The sequence below is a fragment of the Molossus molossus genome, unplaced genomic scaffold, assembly GCF_014108415.1.
Source record: "Molossus molossus isolate mMolMol1 unplaced genomic scaffold, mMolMol1.p scaffold_m16_p_18, whole genome shotgun sequence".
In the NCBI taxonomy this organism is placed as follows: domain Eukaryota; kingdom Metazoa; phylum Chordata; class Mammalia; order Chiroptera; family Molossidae; genus Molossus; species Molossus molossus.
The window spans coordinates 9,327,658-9,342,609 of NW_023425353.1; the positions used below are offsets into that span (position 1 = coordinate 9,327,658).

Here is a 14,952-nt window from a genome sequence, read left to right on the forward strand (position 1 = left end):
GTGCTTCTGTTTTGCTTTTAAATTAGGAGGTAGGTTAAATTAAAAAATAATAATCTCATAGGTTTGAGAAAAGACAAGATTGTGAACTAGATAGTTTTCATTTAGGCTTTCACCATAGCAACTGCTGTTGAAATCTTGAATAAAAGAGAGTAGATATATGTGTCTATTTCATCTAAGAAAACTGATCTCTCATTTGGCTGTAAAAAATTGCAGCAAAGTTCTTTTGAGGCACTGAGTTGGATGAACTTACTTCGAAATGTCCAGAATTAGCTACTGTGGGAGAGCCATTAACTAATGAATCAATATCCAGTTCCATAGACTGCCCCATTTGGCAGGGCCATCAGTGATGACTAGTACAGCTTCCTGGCTCATCCCATCTAATTCCGTCTAATAGCTTTTCAGCATCCTCTGCAGTTGGCCATTTGACTCCTTCTTAAAACCCTCAGAACTTAGGAAATACACTGCCTTCTGGGACTGCTTGTTGTATCATTTGAAATTTCTTCCTTGTGCTAGCCCTAAACTGCCTGCCTTCACTTTTTGTAAGTAAACATAGAAGTTAAGCTTTCTCTTTAAACCCATTTGCAGACTAAAGGTTAGGACTCCTAGATGGTGGAATGCACCTGCGATGATCTTTGCAAATTCCTTCATCTTCGGCCATGCAGCCTCGCAAATGTTCTTTGAATGTATGGCTGAATAGGCATGGTTGTGTGTGTAATATGTGCTTGAAAGAAAGATTCAGCTTGGCTGCGCTGAATACAGTTACTCAGTTACTTTCATAGTAATTAATCTAGCAATTTCCTTAAGTCCTTTTCATCCCTATTTGACATGCAATATTTTTAAAGGAGCTTAATAGTTGGAAAATGTGGTTAATATTTTCTCAAGTTGCATTTCCTATAATTTTCAGTATTTTCCTACATGGAAAAAATACGCCTACCCAGCTCAATTACTAAAGTATAAAATGAAATTTTTCCATGCTGAAAGGTAAGTTAAGTTGGCTAAAGCCCATTGCACAGCACTTGCAAATCAGGCGGAGATCGCGTTGGCTAGGATAGAACATAAGCCATATATTTCAAAAAGGCAAATGTACATTTATTACTCAAATATAATCTGCCTTTATATAAAGAGCAAATAAAATCAAAGAATGAGTTTTGATATGAAAAGAGGCCTATTTCGAGAGAAACAGCATAGCAGACAGGCCGGATCATGAGTGAAAGGTCAGGGAGGCTTGGGCTGGTCTCGGCCAGCGCATCCGACTTACCTGGCGTGTGACCTTGCCAGAATACTTAACATTATAAGTATTTTAGACTCTGAGGATCACAGGATCTCTGTCCCAACCTTGCTGATATAGTAGGAAACATACACGGACAGTATGTAAAGAGTGGCTGTGTTCCAATAAAACTTTACTTATGAACACAGAAATTTTATTTTCACATTATTTTTTATGTATCTCAAAATTTTTTAAAATTTTAATTATTTTAAAATGTAAAAAACTCCATTATTTTCTCACTGGCGATGTGAAAACAGGCAGTAGGTCAGATTCTGGCCCACATGCTGTAGTTTGCGGACCCTTGTAATAGCTAAACATTTACTGTGTTTACTGCGCGGCAGGCCTTGTGCAAGCTTTGAATGTATTAACCCAGTCAACCCTCACTCAGCGCTGTGAAGCAGACTGCCATCATCTCCCTTTTACAGATAGGGGATCAGGCTAAGAGAGAGGTAGCAGCCTGCCTACGGTTGCACTATTATTAAGAGGCAGGGCTGAGATTCAAACCCGCTGTTAGAGTCCATCCTCACCCGAGGACATTTTTCATTTATCTCCAGATAGAATGGGAGGGAGAGAAGGAGGAAGAGAGAGAAACATCGACATGAGAGACACATCACCTGGTTGCCACCCACACGACTCCTACCGGGGCCGAGGACGAACTGCAACCGAGATACATGCCCTTAGCAGGAACCGAACCTGGCACTCTCTGGTCCGCAGGCTGATGCTCTAGCCACTGAGCCAAACTGACCAGGGCTAGGACCCATCTTACATGGAGTATTTTCTATGTATTGTTTATTAAAAATGTCATTTATAAAAAGGAATCACTAGATGCTATTTGCCATTTGGTAGTGGTCAAAGCAAGCTAAGGTGACAGTGCCACCATCTGCAGGGAAGCCACCTACAAAACTAACCGTTTGCACCCAGAGAACTGTTGCAGTGGGTCAGTTGCAAGAATCAGCTAAGACTCATTAGGTAAGAGAACCAGAAGAAAAAAAGAATCAACTTTAAAACGTTTTTTATTTTCAAAGAGAGAATGAAATATGAATTACTGTCAGGAAACAAATAAATGCTCAACCCACCATAGTTAACTGAGACATTTAAAAAGATTCACAAATATCATTTCGATTTGAGGAAAAGTTGAAGGCAGTCGTCCATGTGGCACATTCAAGACAAGCTTCACCTGAGCAGCTCTGTGGGCCTGATCTGTTATTCATGTGTAACCTGATGTTTTAGGTATGAGGCTGGGGTGCCCGTGTACAGAGAGAAGAGCTTCGTATCCAGGAAATCAAGGCTCTATCTCTAAATGGCATCAGAAGAGAAAAACAAAAGGGTCTGGACCATAGCTCCTGGACAATGTAACAGAAAGAGCATAAAGAACCTGGGAAACTTGACTTCTAGTCCTGTCTCTGCTCTGTTATTAACGGTGTGACCTTGGGCAAAGTGCTTAACTTCTCTGATTGTCCTCTTGTGTAGTATAAAAGTACCTCTGCCTTTCTATTGGGCAAAACATGAGTGAGTTTTGGCGAGTCAAGTGCACAATGCAGATATAAAGCTTATGGCTTCACTGTGTTTAATGGGAAGACAGCCAGCCAGGTGCTGCCAGGGTGTGCCATTTCGCATCCCCAGACGCAGCCTTCCTCATCAGTACTTACCAGACCCAGGTTCATGACAAGCTCTACGTGTGCAGGACAGAGCTCAGAGGCCGGGAGCTTGCCCAGAGTGCCCAGCTTGTAATCGTGAAGCCTGTGCTCTTACCTTACCCCACAAATCTTTGATGGCAGGATCACATCTATGACAGTGTCGCGGCCAGGTGGCCTTTCCTGAGACTGGACACTCTGCAAGAGCACTGAGTCCTACCTTACAAGGCAAACCATGTTGTAGCTCCGATTTGGTACTTAAAACAAGCAAACTGTTGAATTGGATCAGATTAGAATGGGAGTGTTCACATGTCACATCATAGTAGTTAACATTTCAGGCGTCTGCTGTGTGCACTTATGTACAGCAGAAGACGGAAGTGCAGGGAGACTGAGAACTTTGTCTAAGGTCACACAGTGAGGACAGGGCCAGGTCCTACTCTCACCTGCTCCTCTGGGTTGCCTCTCGTTTGGTATTGTGTGGGCTTGGATGCGTTTCCCACTCCCCAGGGCCGAGTTTAACAAAACAAAACACAACGCAAAACTCTTCTTATGGTCCAAATCACTCTGAAGGGTTTTCCCAAGGAGAAGGGTGGAAACGTTTGAGAGGGTCCTGGGGTGGCAGCGAGGCCAAGCTGCGCCCGCCTGGTGCGTGAGCCAGACTTCCTGTGGTCCTGTGGTCTTCCCGTTTCCATGATGAGTTTGGCAAGCTGTTGACTGCTGGGAGATGTGTTGTATAATTTACTCTCGGGGTCACATCTGGAAAATACACGTACGGGTTGCATGCAGAGATTAAATTTGCACTGTGATGCTTTGTAAGACATACTCCATACTCTTGTCACACAAGATAATGAAGCCAGTATGCTCTCTCCTGCTTCTCCTGTGAAGTTAGTGGAAATACAGGCACATTCATTCCCTTTATTCCGTCTTACTTGTAAAACAAACAAATACACTGGTTATTGGTGGAGCGAGAGGAGGGGGAGAAAGAATGGAAGTGGAATGCAAAGGTTTAGGATGGTTTCCCAGGAGATTCTCGGTAGGAAAGTTAGGCAGAGAGCATTTTAACTACTCATCTCTACCTTTCACCTTGTACAATTTTGAAATCAAAGGACTGTGACTATTTGGGAAAAAGAAGAGAGAAAATGGCCTGAGAGATTCCAGGCTTCATATTTCATACTTTAATTTATACACTCTCATGCTTGATCCTCAAAACAGCCTTACCAAATGGCACCTTCCCATTTTACAGATGGGAAGGACTGAGGCTTGAGGATAAGTGACTTGCCCAGGTTAGACACTTAATGGTGTTGAAGGCAGAATGCAAACCCAGATTTTAGAACCCTTGCCCTGTTCTCCGTCACTGGCCACTCCAACTTTACTTCCCTAGAAAGCAGTAAGCCACAGGTGAGAGAGTGATGTGGGAGAAATCCGTTATAATACAGTGTGTGCCGTTTACCTTTTTTCAGGCCAAAAAACGGTGGAAGGTACTGTACAGGGCGTCGAATGAAATTCAAGTCCTGCAACATCCAGCCGTGTTCCAAGCAGAAGCGAGACTTCCGAGAGGAGCAGTGCTCTCAGTATGATGGGAAGCATTTTAACATCAACGGCCTCCTTCCGAGCGTGCGCTGGGTGCCTAAGTACAGTGGAAGTGAGTGTAGCGGGGGCGCCGGGTGGGCGGGCCAGTGCCCGGGCACGGAGGTCACGCTGCATCATTGGGTCTCTCCTCTCCAGTTCTCTTGAAGGACAGGTGCAAGTTGTACTGCAGAGTGGTCGGGAGCACAGTCTACTATCAGCTCCGCGACAAAGTGGTGGATGGGACTCCATGTGGCCAGGACACCAGCGATGTCTGTGTCCAAGGCGTTTGCCGGGTAAGTCCCCGATGCCGTTTTCATCACAGTGCTGTCTTGCTGCCAGGCTGTGTCCGGCTTCCTTGACAAGAAGCAGTCGCTAGTGCCTGAGCAGTGGCTCCGGTTGGCTCTCACGGCGGAGCCCCCTGAGGCAGGCCAGCGGCTGAGAACCGCTGCCCTGGGTTGTTCTTGGTGTTCTCGGCCTCCTGGGGCACACCCCTGTGAAGATTTATTACAGCAGCTTTCCCACGCACTCCCTGACTGTAACCCGGGCTTACGGCTACACCCCGTGCCCCTCCCTCCCGCGGTTCCAGATTGAAGGGCCTGCTCCAGGAGGGTCCGGGAGGAGCCGGCTCAGGCTGTCAGCCCTGGTTTGAGCAGGTAGCTTCGACCCTCTAGGGACTCCCTGAGGGGAAATCGGCGCTTCTGGGTGATGGTAGAGCCACAGCACAGTGATTTCTCAGGGGCTCGGTACCCTCACGGTCAGAATCGCCACCAGCAAGGCTGTGCGTGGGTCTGCTTGCTCCCTGCCCGTGGTCCCTGGCAGATGGAGGTCCGGTCGGAGGGTCTGGCGGGAAGGGCTCTGCTCACCGCTGACAGCAGGGTCCCCCTGTCAGTTTACTTTAGAGCAACGCTGGTTTCTGCTCAAAGCCTAGTTGGTACAAAGGAACCAGGTGGACAAGAACGGGACCGCCGTCCTGGTCTCCGGGTGGCTGCCGTGACCCAGAGCTCAGCCCACGCTGCTGCTCTGCAGAGACCTAGAGAAATCCGAAGGCCCTTTGCAGCGGCCTCACGCGGTGGTCTGCAGCCATCTTCGGCCTCCCTTCATTGTCCGTATTTAAACATGAGTGATTTCACATGAAATGAATTTTCCAGCTGGTCTTGGAAAATTGGGCAGTGTCAACACTGGACTCCTGTTTGCGCGTGGAGGAGTAGCCGGTCGTGAACAGCGGCCGCTCCCTTGGGCGGGATGTGAGCTCTTTAATGGGATGCAGTCCTCGCTGCTCCTTTTATCCAGTCCCAAGCGATTTTTTATTTACTCAATTCATTTGTGGACTGGTGCTTCGCAGACTTCACTCTGCAGATGCAGCACCCAAGGAGCTTGTCCTTGTGCCAGAAAATCTACTCTGAGTCAGTTGATCTGAGGGGCTCGAGAAGCTGCCTTTCTGACAGCCTCTGGGGTGCCCGGGGCCGCTGGTCCGAGGACCACATTTTCCATAGCGAGTTCGAGTTCTCAACCCTTGCACGTTTAAAGAGACTTCATTTTGTTGCCATTTTGAATGTACAGCATGCAAAGAAATACATTACTTGTTGTTTTGTAATCTTTATAATAATTACTATTTATTTCAAATGTTTTCTTTTTAAAAGCAAGCTGGATGCGATCATGTTTTAAACTCAAAAGCCCGGAAAGATAAATGTGGGGTGTGCGGTGGAGATAATTCTTCGTGCAAAACAGTGGCAGGAACATTTAATATAGCACATTATGGTAAGAGTCTGTTCCTAACAACCACGAGGAGGAAAGTGGTCAAAGTTTAAGAATTGTTCACCATATGTAATATTTAAAAAGGAATAATGTCAAGTGTAAAGTCAGTCTTGTTGAGGCACCCGTCTGGCTCTAAGGCACCTAATAAGTGAGAGTTATAGTATATTCCTGTGTTGCTCATATTTTATTCCATGCTTAGAGAAAGTGAACCACGCTAGGGAATACTGAATACTGAATGTCTGCTACATTGTTTCCAGGTTATAATTTCGTGGTCCGAATTCCAGCCGGTGCCACCAGCATCGACGTGCGGCAGCACAGCTTCTCGGGGAAGTCTGAGGATGATAACTACTTAGGTGAGATGGCGCTGCAGGAGCTGCTTTTCCGGAGCAGTGGGCGGGTGCTAACACTTCCTTCTCCCTATTGCACACGGAGAGCTTTCAGAAGTCATGTATTTTCATAAAAGGGGTTGATCTTGAAATTCACTATTTTATTTCTTCCTCATACGTACAGCCTCATAGTATTGATTTAAGAGTCAATATCGAGAGATTTACTCTAGATCTTAGAAAATAGAAAGGCCCTAAATCAAAATTTTAAAAACATTTTAAAATTGATTTTAGACAGTGAGGAAGAGAGAGAAAGAGAAAGAAACATTGATTGGTTGCCTCCCATGCCTGCCCCTACTGGGGATTGAACCTGCAACCTGGGTGTGTGCCCTGATCAGGAATCGAACCTGCCTCCTCCTGGTGTTCAGGACAATGCTCCAACCAAATGAGCCACACTGGCCTGGGCCCTAAATCAAATTTTGAAAGTACTTGCCTTGTAAGTTTAGCATAAAATCATTGCTCTTTGAGTCTTTTTCCAAAAAAATGTGTCCTGTGGGTAACTGACTTGCAAATGTTTTGTTAGAGGTATTACCTGACTTATTTTTATGTTACCACCTCTAACCAAGAGCACACCACCGGTGGACTTATTCAGTATTTGATTATGCCTGGTCATTCATGCCTTTACTAGGATGGCCCATCTGGTTACTTTGCAGATTCTTCTCCCTCTCTCACCACGCTCAGGCACATAATCAGTCCCTGTTTATTCCTTATATTTAAACCACAACACGCCAACAGCCTTGTGCTCATTTTCCAGAGTTTGCTCAGCTGAGTCCCACTTCAATTTATCATTCTGCAAAATGCAATAAGTGGTCATGAAATTTGCCAGCCATTTTCAATTAAAAGGACATGGGGAGTGGGTCATGAATGGAAGCAGTTCAGCTGGTCCCCGGCACAACCAGGCTTCTCCCGGCCACGAGAAGCACGTGCGTGGCTCAGGTCTGGAGGAGAGCGGGGCCGCCTTCCTGGGCAGTCAGCTTTTTTTAAATTTTTTTTTATTTTATTTTATTTTGGTACGTGCCCCCAGCGGGAACTGAACCCAGGACTCTCTGGTCCTCAGGCCGACACTCCAACCACTGAGCCAAACCAGCCAGGGCGGCAGTCAGCGTTTAAAAGAAATGAATGTGCTAATGCACTTTCTCTCTTACAATGTCCAGATGGGAATTTTATTTATCCATCTGAATACAACCTCCATGGAGGCTTCCTTACTTTATTTATTTATTTGTTAACTTTATTGTTGGAACTATTACAGATGCCCCTCCTTTTCCCCCGCTGACCCCCTTATGGAGGCTTACTTTAAACATGTGGGCCTATTGAGCTAGTAAATGAGTGGTAGTTGAATCAAATTAGAACCTGTATCTATATTTTGGAATGTCTGCATGAAATCTTTTATAAGATACATGCCCAGCTGGTGTGGCTCAATGGATTGAGCTGGTCCCATGGACTGAGAGGTCCCGGTTTGATTCCCAGTCAGGGCACATGCCGGGGTTGCGGGCTCGATCCCCAGTAGGGGGCGTGCAGGAGGCAGCTGATTGGTGTTTCACTCTCACATCGATGTTTCTATCCCTCCCTCTCTTCCTTTCTCTCTAAAAACAATGAATAAAATATATTTAAAAAGAAATCCTTCGTAAGATACACAATGATCCTTTAGTCAAGCAGGCTAATCAAGTACAATATTTAGACATGACTCCGTTATAGCATTTTCTGCAGTTTTATCATCATTCATTTTATTTATTATTGGTTAAATAGTTGCTTGGCACAATAACAAAACAGAACAAAAACCTAAAAATAAAATCTCTTTTTTCTTGGAACTTACTTTTCAGTAGATCAGTGATTTTCAACCCTTTTTCATCTCAAGGCACACATAAACTAATTACTAAAATTCTGCAGCACACCAAAAAATACATCTTTTGCCAATCTAACAAAAAAAATAGGTATAATTTGATTCATTCACACTGGACAGCTATTGTTGTGTTGGCTGTTGCCATTTTTTAATTTGGCAGTCTAAGGGAAAAGCGGTCAGTGCCCCTGACTAAATAGTCAGGTATGGCATGTTTTGAATTTTTTTGCAATTTCACACCGGTTGAAAAATTGCTGGAGTAGATAGACAATAACTTAATCAATGAGCAAGCTGCACACTGTTAGAAGATGATCCGAGCTGTTAGATAACAGAGAGAAGAAGGGAAATTGGGATACTCAGGGTAGGCGGGGAACAGTGCAGCTGAAATATTGGAAATGTAGCAAGAGATAACAACACCCCTGAGGGAAGAGCATTCCAGGCAGAGGGAACAGCCAGTGCAGAGTCCTTGAAGGAGTATTATTTCTGGATTGTTCCAAGAGCAGAGGGAGGCCATCGTGGCTGGAGCTGAGGGAGCACAGAGGAGAGCCCCAGATGAGGCTGAACGGGTGTCAGGACCAGATCATAAAGGGCATGTAACCAGTGCAAGGGTTACACTGAGAAGGGGAGCTGCCGGGGGTTTGAGCCAAGGACTAGCACGATATAATCATATTTATTTTTCGAAGGAGCCCACCCTCAGTCTCTGTTTCCCTTTTGCTACTGTGTTGAGAACAGGAGGTGGAGGAGGGTACGAGGCAGAAGCGTGAAGATGGTGAGGGAGTTACTGCAGTAGTCCGGGAGGTGCTGGTGGTTTGGCCCCACGTGGGGACGGCAGAGTGTGGTCAGACTCTGGATGTCTTTGGAAGGCAGAGGCCTGGGGACTTGCTGATGGATTGAATACGGTGTGTGAGAGAAAGAGGTGGCTCCAGTTTGGACTGAGCAGCTGAGGGGATGAGGTGGCCATCAACTGACATGAGACAACTTGTTTCGTATTCATCCCCGTGACCACGAGGTTTTAAGGTCAGAGGCTGTGTCTTTGTCTCTGTAGCTCCTGACAGAAAGCCTGCACATGAAGTCCCTGTTGCTGAACTGGGGAGCAGCCACAGCTCGTGCTGTCTTCACGGAGCACCCCGTGTGCTTCGTGGGGTTGGCATTACCATGGAGATAGACACGACCGCCCCTTCGTTTAAGGAACATAAAGTCCCACTTGAAATCAGTGACTCAGTGGCTGAATCAGCTTTTCACAACCTAAGTATCTAAATGGGCAGTGACTTTATAAGACAATTAATGAAGTTTCTGGGAATTCTTTTCAAGCAGTTGTTCGGCAAACCCACCTTCCTCATTCCACCACTGTGCAGGATGGTCCGCATTTCTCTTTGCACACCGGGGTTCTACATGCGAGCCTGTGGCCTTGTGAGGCACTAATTACATCCGACAGCAGTGCATACCACCCCGTTGCAAATTAATTTCCTGAGAGCTGAAAACTGTGTTGACCTCCTCCTTTCCTTCCCTTAAATGAAGACGGATTCTCCTTATTCTCTCCTTCCTGGAAGAATAATCTCTTTCCAATAAGGAGCGCACTTCAATTCCACTTCATCAAGCAGGTCAGGCACCTGAATGGAGGAAGACCTCCTGAGAACCTCTGACTCCTCCCTGGAGGTTTCTTGATCTTCTTGTAAAGAATGAAAGCAAAGTTCTAAAGACTTGTCGTCTGCGGCAGGCCGTCTGAAGCGGTCGCGGCTCTTGAATGGAATATTATGGTCAGTCACCTGTTAGCAAGAGAACGTCTCTCTGGTGGCACATGGAAGGTGTGCAGCGCAGGCGGCCAGTCACAGGTCCCTGGGTGTGGCAGCCGAGACCGCAGAGCCCGGGGCCTTAACGGGGCAGGAGGAAGACGATGTCATCAGACCCGGCGTGTGTAAGGTTTGCTCGTGCGGCAAGCGCTCTGGGGAGGTTTGGACCCCCCTGGGGGTCTTGCTCCAGCCCGTTCTTCCGAAGGCCGGCCCAGCCACTCTTTCTGCCTGTGTTGGCAAGGGAGCCATTTCCAGGAGAAGTGGGGGGAGCGAGGCCCGGAAAGTGGCTCCCTAATCACGTTAGTGGGAGGTTGGGCAGCAGACTGTTGTTTGCAGGAAACTATTTGTTTCACAAGGAGCTGAAGCAGAAAGTCTCCCTGTCAAAGGTCACCCTTGCACACAGACCCCTCCCTCCTGTTGGTTGAAGCCCAGCTGCACCCGGTGCCACCATGTTGGCATTTCTTTTGGAGAAAGAGCTGTTTCTGTGACTTGTTGGTCTCCGGGGCACTGAGCCCGGGATGGGCTGTGGCAATGGGAAGAAGGGATGGATCAGTTCACGGCGAAGCAGCAATGTCCTTTCACCGGGTGACTCCCGTCTTTGGGATAAGGGGATGCGGTGAAGGGAGAAGTTTTGAGTGAGCATGAGTGGAAGCCGGGAGACATTGAACAGCAACCCCACGACTCCCCTTGAATAAATGACCTCTCTTTGAATACAAACCAAACTGGATTACAGCTTAATTTACAGACTCACCTTGTGACATCTTATCTCCCCCTTTGAGTGAAACAGCTGGGCGGCTAGCAGGTGACTTCCCTTGAAATAACTAGGTGATTTTGTGGGCAGCATGTCCTGCCATGTCCCCGTAAGGGACCCACATTAGGAGGAAGCCCCAGATGCCATTGGAAACAGCTCCATCTCCAGTCAGTGACCCTCGGAAACCCACGCATCGTCCTGGCTGGTGGGCTCACGCTGAAGGAGCAGGGGCGAGGCTCCCGCTCACAGGGACGCGGTCATTAGGCTGGAAGCGCTCTGTTCCCCTCGTCATGAACAGAGTCAGTCGCTCCTTGTTTAACATCGTTGACTGAGCACCTCCAGGGATTTTTCTTGGCCTTAGAAAAGTACGTTTTTAAGTGGTCACTTTACTAAAGGGACTCTGCAGTCTAGCAAAACAATTTAAGTTTTTTAAAAAGTCTGTAGCTAAACATAGTTGGGTTCTATTTGTACACAGGAGAAAGAATGCCTGAATTTATTCACTCATTTATCAAACGTTTGTTGATATCCTTCTTCGAAAACTCGAGTGGTTAAGAGGCTTCAGAGATAGGCTTCCATGATGAGAAACCCGCACTTGGGAAAGTATTTTACTAATATTTAAGTCATGCTGTTCTCCTCCATAAACTAGGTATCAGTAAAGGTATGATAAGGAGACGGTGCCTTTCAAGGCATGTGATCTGCCAGGAATGGAAGCCTATGTGTGCTTTTGTGTTTACTGTTCTTAACAACGTTGTGAGAAACCCATTGCACAGAGGAAGAAACTGGGGCTGAGAGAGATGAAGTATCCTCCCCGAGATCACACAAACAGAAGGGAAGAATTGTATTGCTCACTGCTCTGACCTCAGTCCCGCACCCTTAACCACTTCACTTGGCTGCCTCCCTGTAGAAAAGCGTGTGGTGACTGGACCTGGAGATTCACGTGCCTGGAAGCTGAGCTTTATTGGTGGGAGTGAATGGGGAGGCTGGGAAAATAGGTCAGGATAAGATTTGTGAAGATACAGAAAGTTATCCTAGGGAATTTGAAATAAGTTCTGTAGATAGTACGGGCTACCAAAGAATTTTGAGCTAAGAAGAAGCAGCCATGATTTCGGAGGGTTTTTAAAAATCTTTTTTAAAGATAAAAATGTGTCACCACACTCCTCCGCACCATTTCACACGAAGGCATCTTGTCTTCCCGGGGCCCAGGCGGGACTTCCAGGGGTGGGGATTCTGGTGGTGAGTGCTGCGTCCGGCGGTCACTCCTGCCCCTGTGAACAGCATCTCTGCACCGGAGTGTCCGGGTGAGGGAGCTCTGTGAGGTCCCCGTGCAAGAGCCTGCTGCTACTGAGCTTCGAAGAACACGCAGAGCGGGTCTCAGCCCTCTTTCCTCTCCACATGGGGCACATCTCCTGCTCGCCCCGTCCTCTAACCTCTTCTGCCTGCGCGGTGGAAGGTGAGGGTCTGGCGAACACTTAGGACATTTGAGCCACTTCCCATCTCACAATCAAGACAGATTGTCATTAAGATGATGCCGAGACATGGAGCCGACTGACTCCTGCCCTGTGTAGTTTCTTGGGCAGCTGGTACCCATTGAAGGACCTATTTGCTACATGAGTTAAATTTTTGTGTTTCCTTGTTTCACCTAAATACAGAGCCTGGATATTTCAAAGGTTCCCTTCTTGCTACGGTTTGCTAATCAGAGCCCAAATGTTTAATACCTCCGATCTGTTGAGTGCCTGTTTCTTGTCCAGCCCAGAGCTCAGGAGGATTCATTATTCAAGGAGCGGGGGTACTGGGGACAGAACGGCTGGTACTTAAAACCAAAATTCTAATAATACATACTGGGGGGAAAGCTATGATTGGGATTTAATCTTAAGAGATTAGTCAAAAAGTATGAGAATAAGTTTATTTTTTCTTATGTTTATGTTCAACAAAATTACATTTTAATTTCTATCACGCCCATTTTTGAAGAACGGGGAATAAAGCGATTAGTAAATAATTTTGCCGAAGTTTCCCAGTCATGTCTTATGATAGCAGCGTAGTAGACTCTTCAGTTAACGTTGGAATTTAATGGTAAATTCTGAAAGGAAGTCATTTTTAAACACTTGCTGGGGCTTTATTCACTCTCTCAATAGTCTCTCGTGACACTTGAATAAGTAAATGATTCCTCTGAAGCAGCCGGCATCTCCTCCTCCCTGTCCGTGTCCTTCCCTTTGCGTGCATTTCTCACGGGGCTGCCTGTCGCTCTGCTCGGCCAGGTCCGGGCCCTTGCTCAGGCCGCCTCCATCGTGATGTTTTCAGCGTCACTGACTGTGTCATCTTCTGCAAGGTCTGCAGCACATTCCTTCACTCTGCCAAAGACAGTGTTCATTGCAAAGTGACCAAGCTCTTTCAGAACCTGGAATTCGTAGCAGTGAGCGAGACAGCCCAGCTCCTTGTCCTCTGCACGCGGTTTGGGGGTGGAGGGTGCACCAACAGTGCCGTGGCGAGAAACGGAGGTGGGAAGGCGTGTAGGAAGCGTGGGGTCTCTGCTGAGGTTTCAGGGATAATGGTCTGGGTAGGTCTGCTGAACGGCTTTGACTGGCTAACAAAGGGTCTCAGACCACGGTGCTTAGAGGAACGGATGCATACTGTCTGCCAGTTTGCGCATCAGGCGTTTGGGAGCGGCATGGCTGGGAGTCTCTGGCTTGAGGTGCCTCGGCATCTGAAAATGTGCCGGGGGCTGGATCCTCTTCCCACGTGCCCGCGTCCGTTCTTCACTGCTGTCTGCAAGGCGGCTGCTTGGGTTTCCTGCCAACGTGGCAGCCGGCCTTCCCCCTAAAACCAGAGATTCGGGGAAGAGCGAGGGGGAGCCACATGCCGCTGACCTGTCATTCCTGCAGTGTCCACGTGATTACACAGTCAGTGCTATTACATGGGGGGTTGGAGGTGATACACGAGGTGCGCTCCAGGCGGCGAGTCACTGGGCCCACACTGGAGGCTGGCCATTGCTGTGGGTCTCACTGAAAAAACGACATTTGAGCATCTATTGGCCATGGATTTTCAGATTTCCACATCTGTCAAACAAGAAGACTAACAAAGATTTAATAAGTCCAACTAAATCTAATGTAAAGTGGAGAGGTATTATCTGGGTGGAGATCAGTTTTGTAAATGTTTGATTCATTGTACGTACTTTCAGATCGCAACACTTTGTTTCCATCTCAAATCCTGTAATTGTGGGGCTTGTATAACAAGCTTTAGGCTTACAAGGATGCTTATATTTCTCCTAATTTTGAGAGGCACTTTGAAGGGTAGGAGTTTTTCTCTCTGTTTTAGAGATAAAGAAATGAGCTGGAGGGAGAGAAGGCGATTTCCCAAGGCCGCAGAGCCGGCAGGGGCAAAGCTGGGGTTTGAGGCCCTGCCTGCTTGCCTGCAAGTCCATGTTGTTTGCACGGTCCCTGCTGGTCAAGGCGTTACTGCACATTTCAAACTGCGAGCCATTGGCAGCAAGCACATCAGTGAGTTCCGTTTTCTCGTCTACAGCGTTATCGAACAGTGAAGGTGAATTCTTGCTCAATGGAGACTTCGTTGTCACCATGTCCAAAAAGGAAATCCGCCTTGGGAATACTCTGGTAGAGTACAGCGGGTCCGACAATGTCGTGGAGAGACTGAATTGCACAGATCGCATAGAACAAGACCTTTTGCTGCAGGTAAAATCTTGGCCGTGAACCCACAAGCCTTTCCTTCCCCTCGGGGTCACCAGACCTGCAAACACCGTCTCCCTTTTGTCTGCACATCCCAGGTGTTGTCGGTGGGGCAGCTGTACAGCCCCGACGTGCGTTATTCCTTCAACGTCCCCATTGAAGACAAGCCCCAGCAGTTCCACTGGAGCAGCCATGGGCCCTGGCAAGCCTGTAGCAAACCCTGCCAAGGTAGCAGCTTTTCCCGTTCAGTTTGGGGGATTTGAGGCATTCTTTTGGTTGGTTTGTT

General features: G+C 47.2%; 1 protein-coding gene across 2 annotated transcripts in view; it reads left to right on the top strand.

The window, feature by feature from the left end:
• The window catches only part of ADAMTS9 (ADAM metallopeptidase with thrombospondin type 1 motif 9), a 161,035-nt gene that overhangs the window by 52,392 nt on the left and 93,691 nt on the right, over nucleotides 1-14,952 (top strand). For both annotated transcript variants that reach the window (XM_036267064.1, XM_036267065.1), the window contains 6 exons: nucleotides 4,362-4,543; nucleotides 4,627-4,763; nucleotides 6,111-6,228; nucleotides 6,483-6,578; nucleotides 14,506-14,672; nucleotides 14,765-14,894. In XM_036267064.1, the coding sequence (XP_036122957.1) occupies nucleotides 4,362-4,543; nucleotides 4,627-4,763; nucleotides 6,111-6,228; nucleotides 6,483-6,578; nucleotides 14,506-14,672; nucleotides 14,765-14,894 (830 nt within the window). The remainder of the gene's footprint in view (nucleotides 1-4,361; nucleotides 4,544-4,626; nucleotides 4,764-6,110; nucleotides 6,229-6,482; nucleotides 6,579-14,505; nucleotides 14,673-14,764; nucleotides 14,895-14,952) is intronic.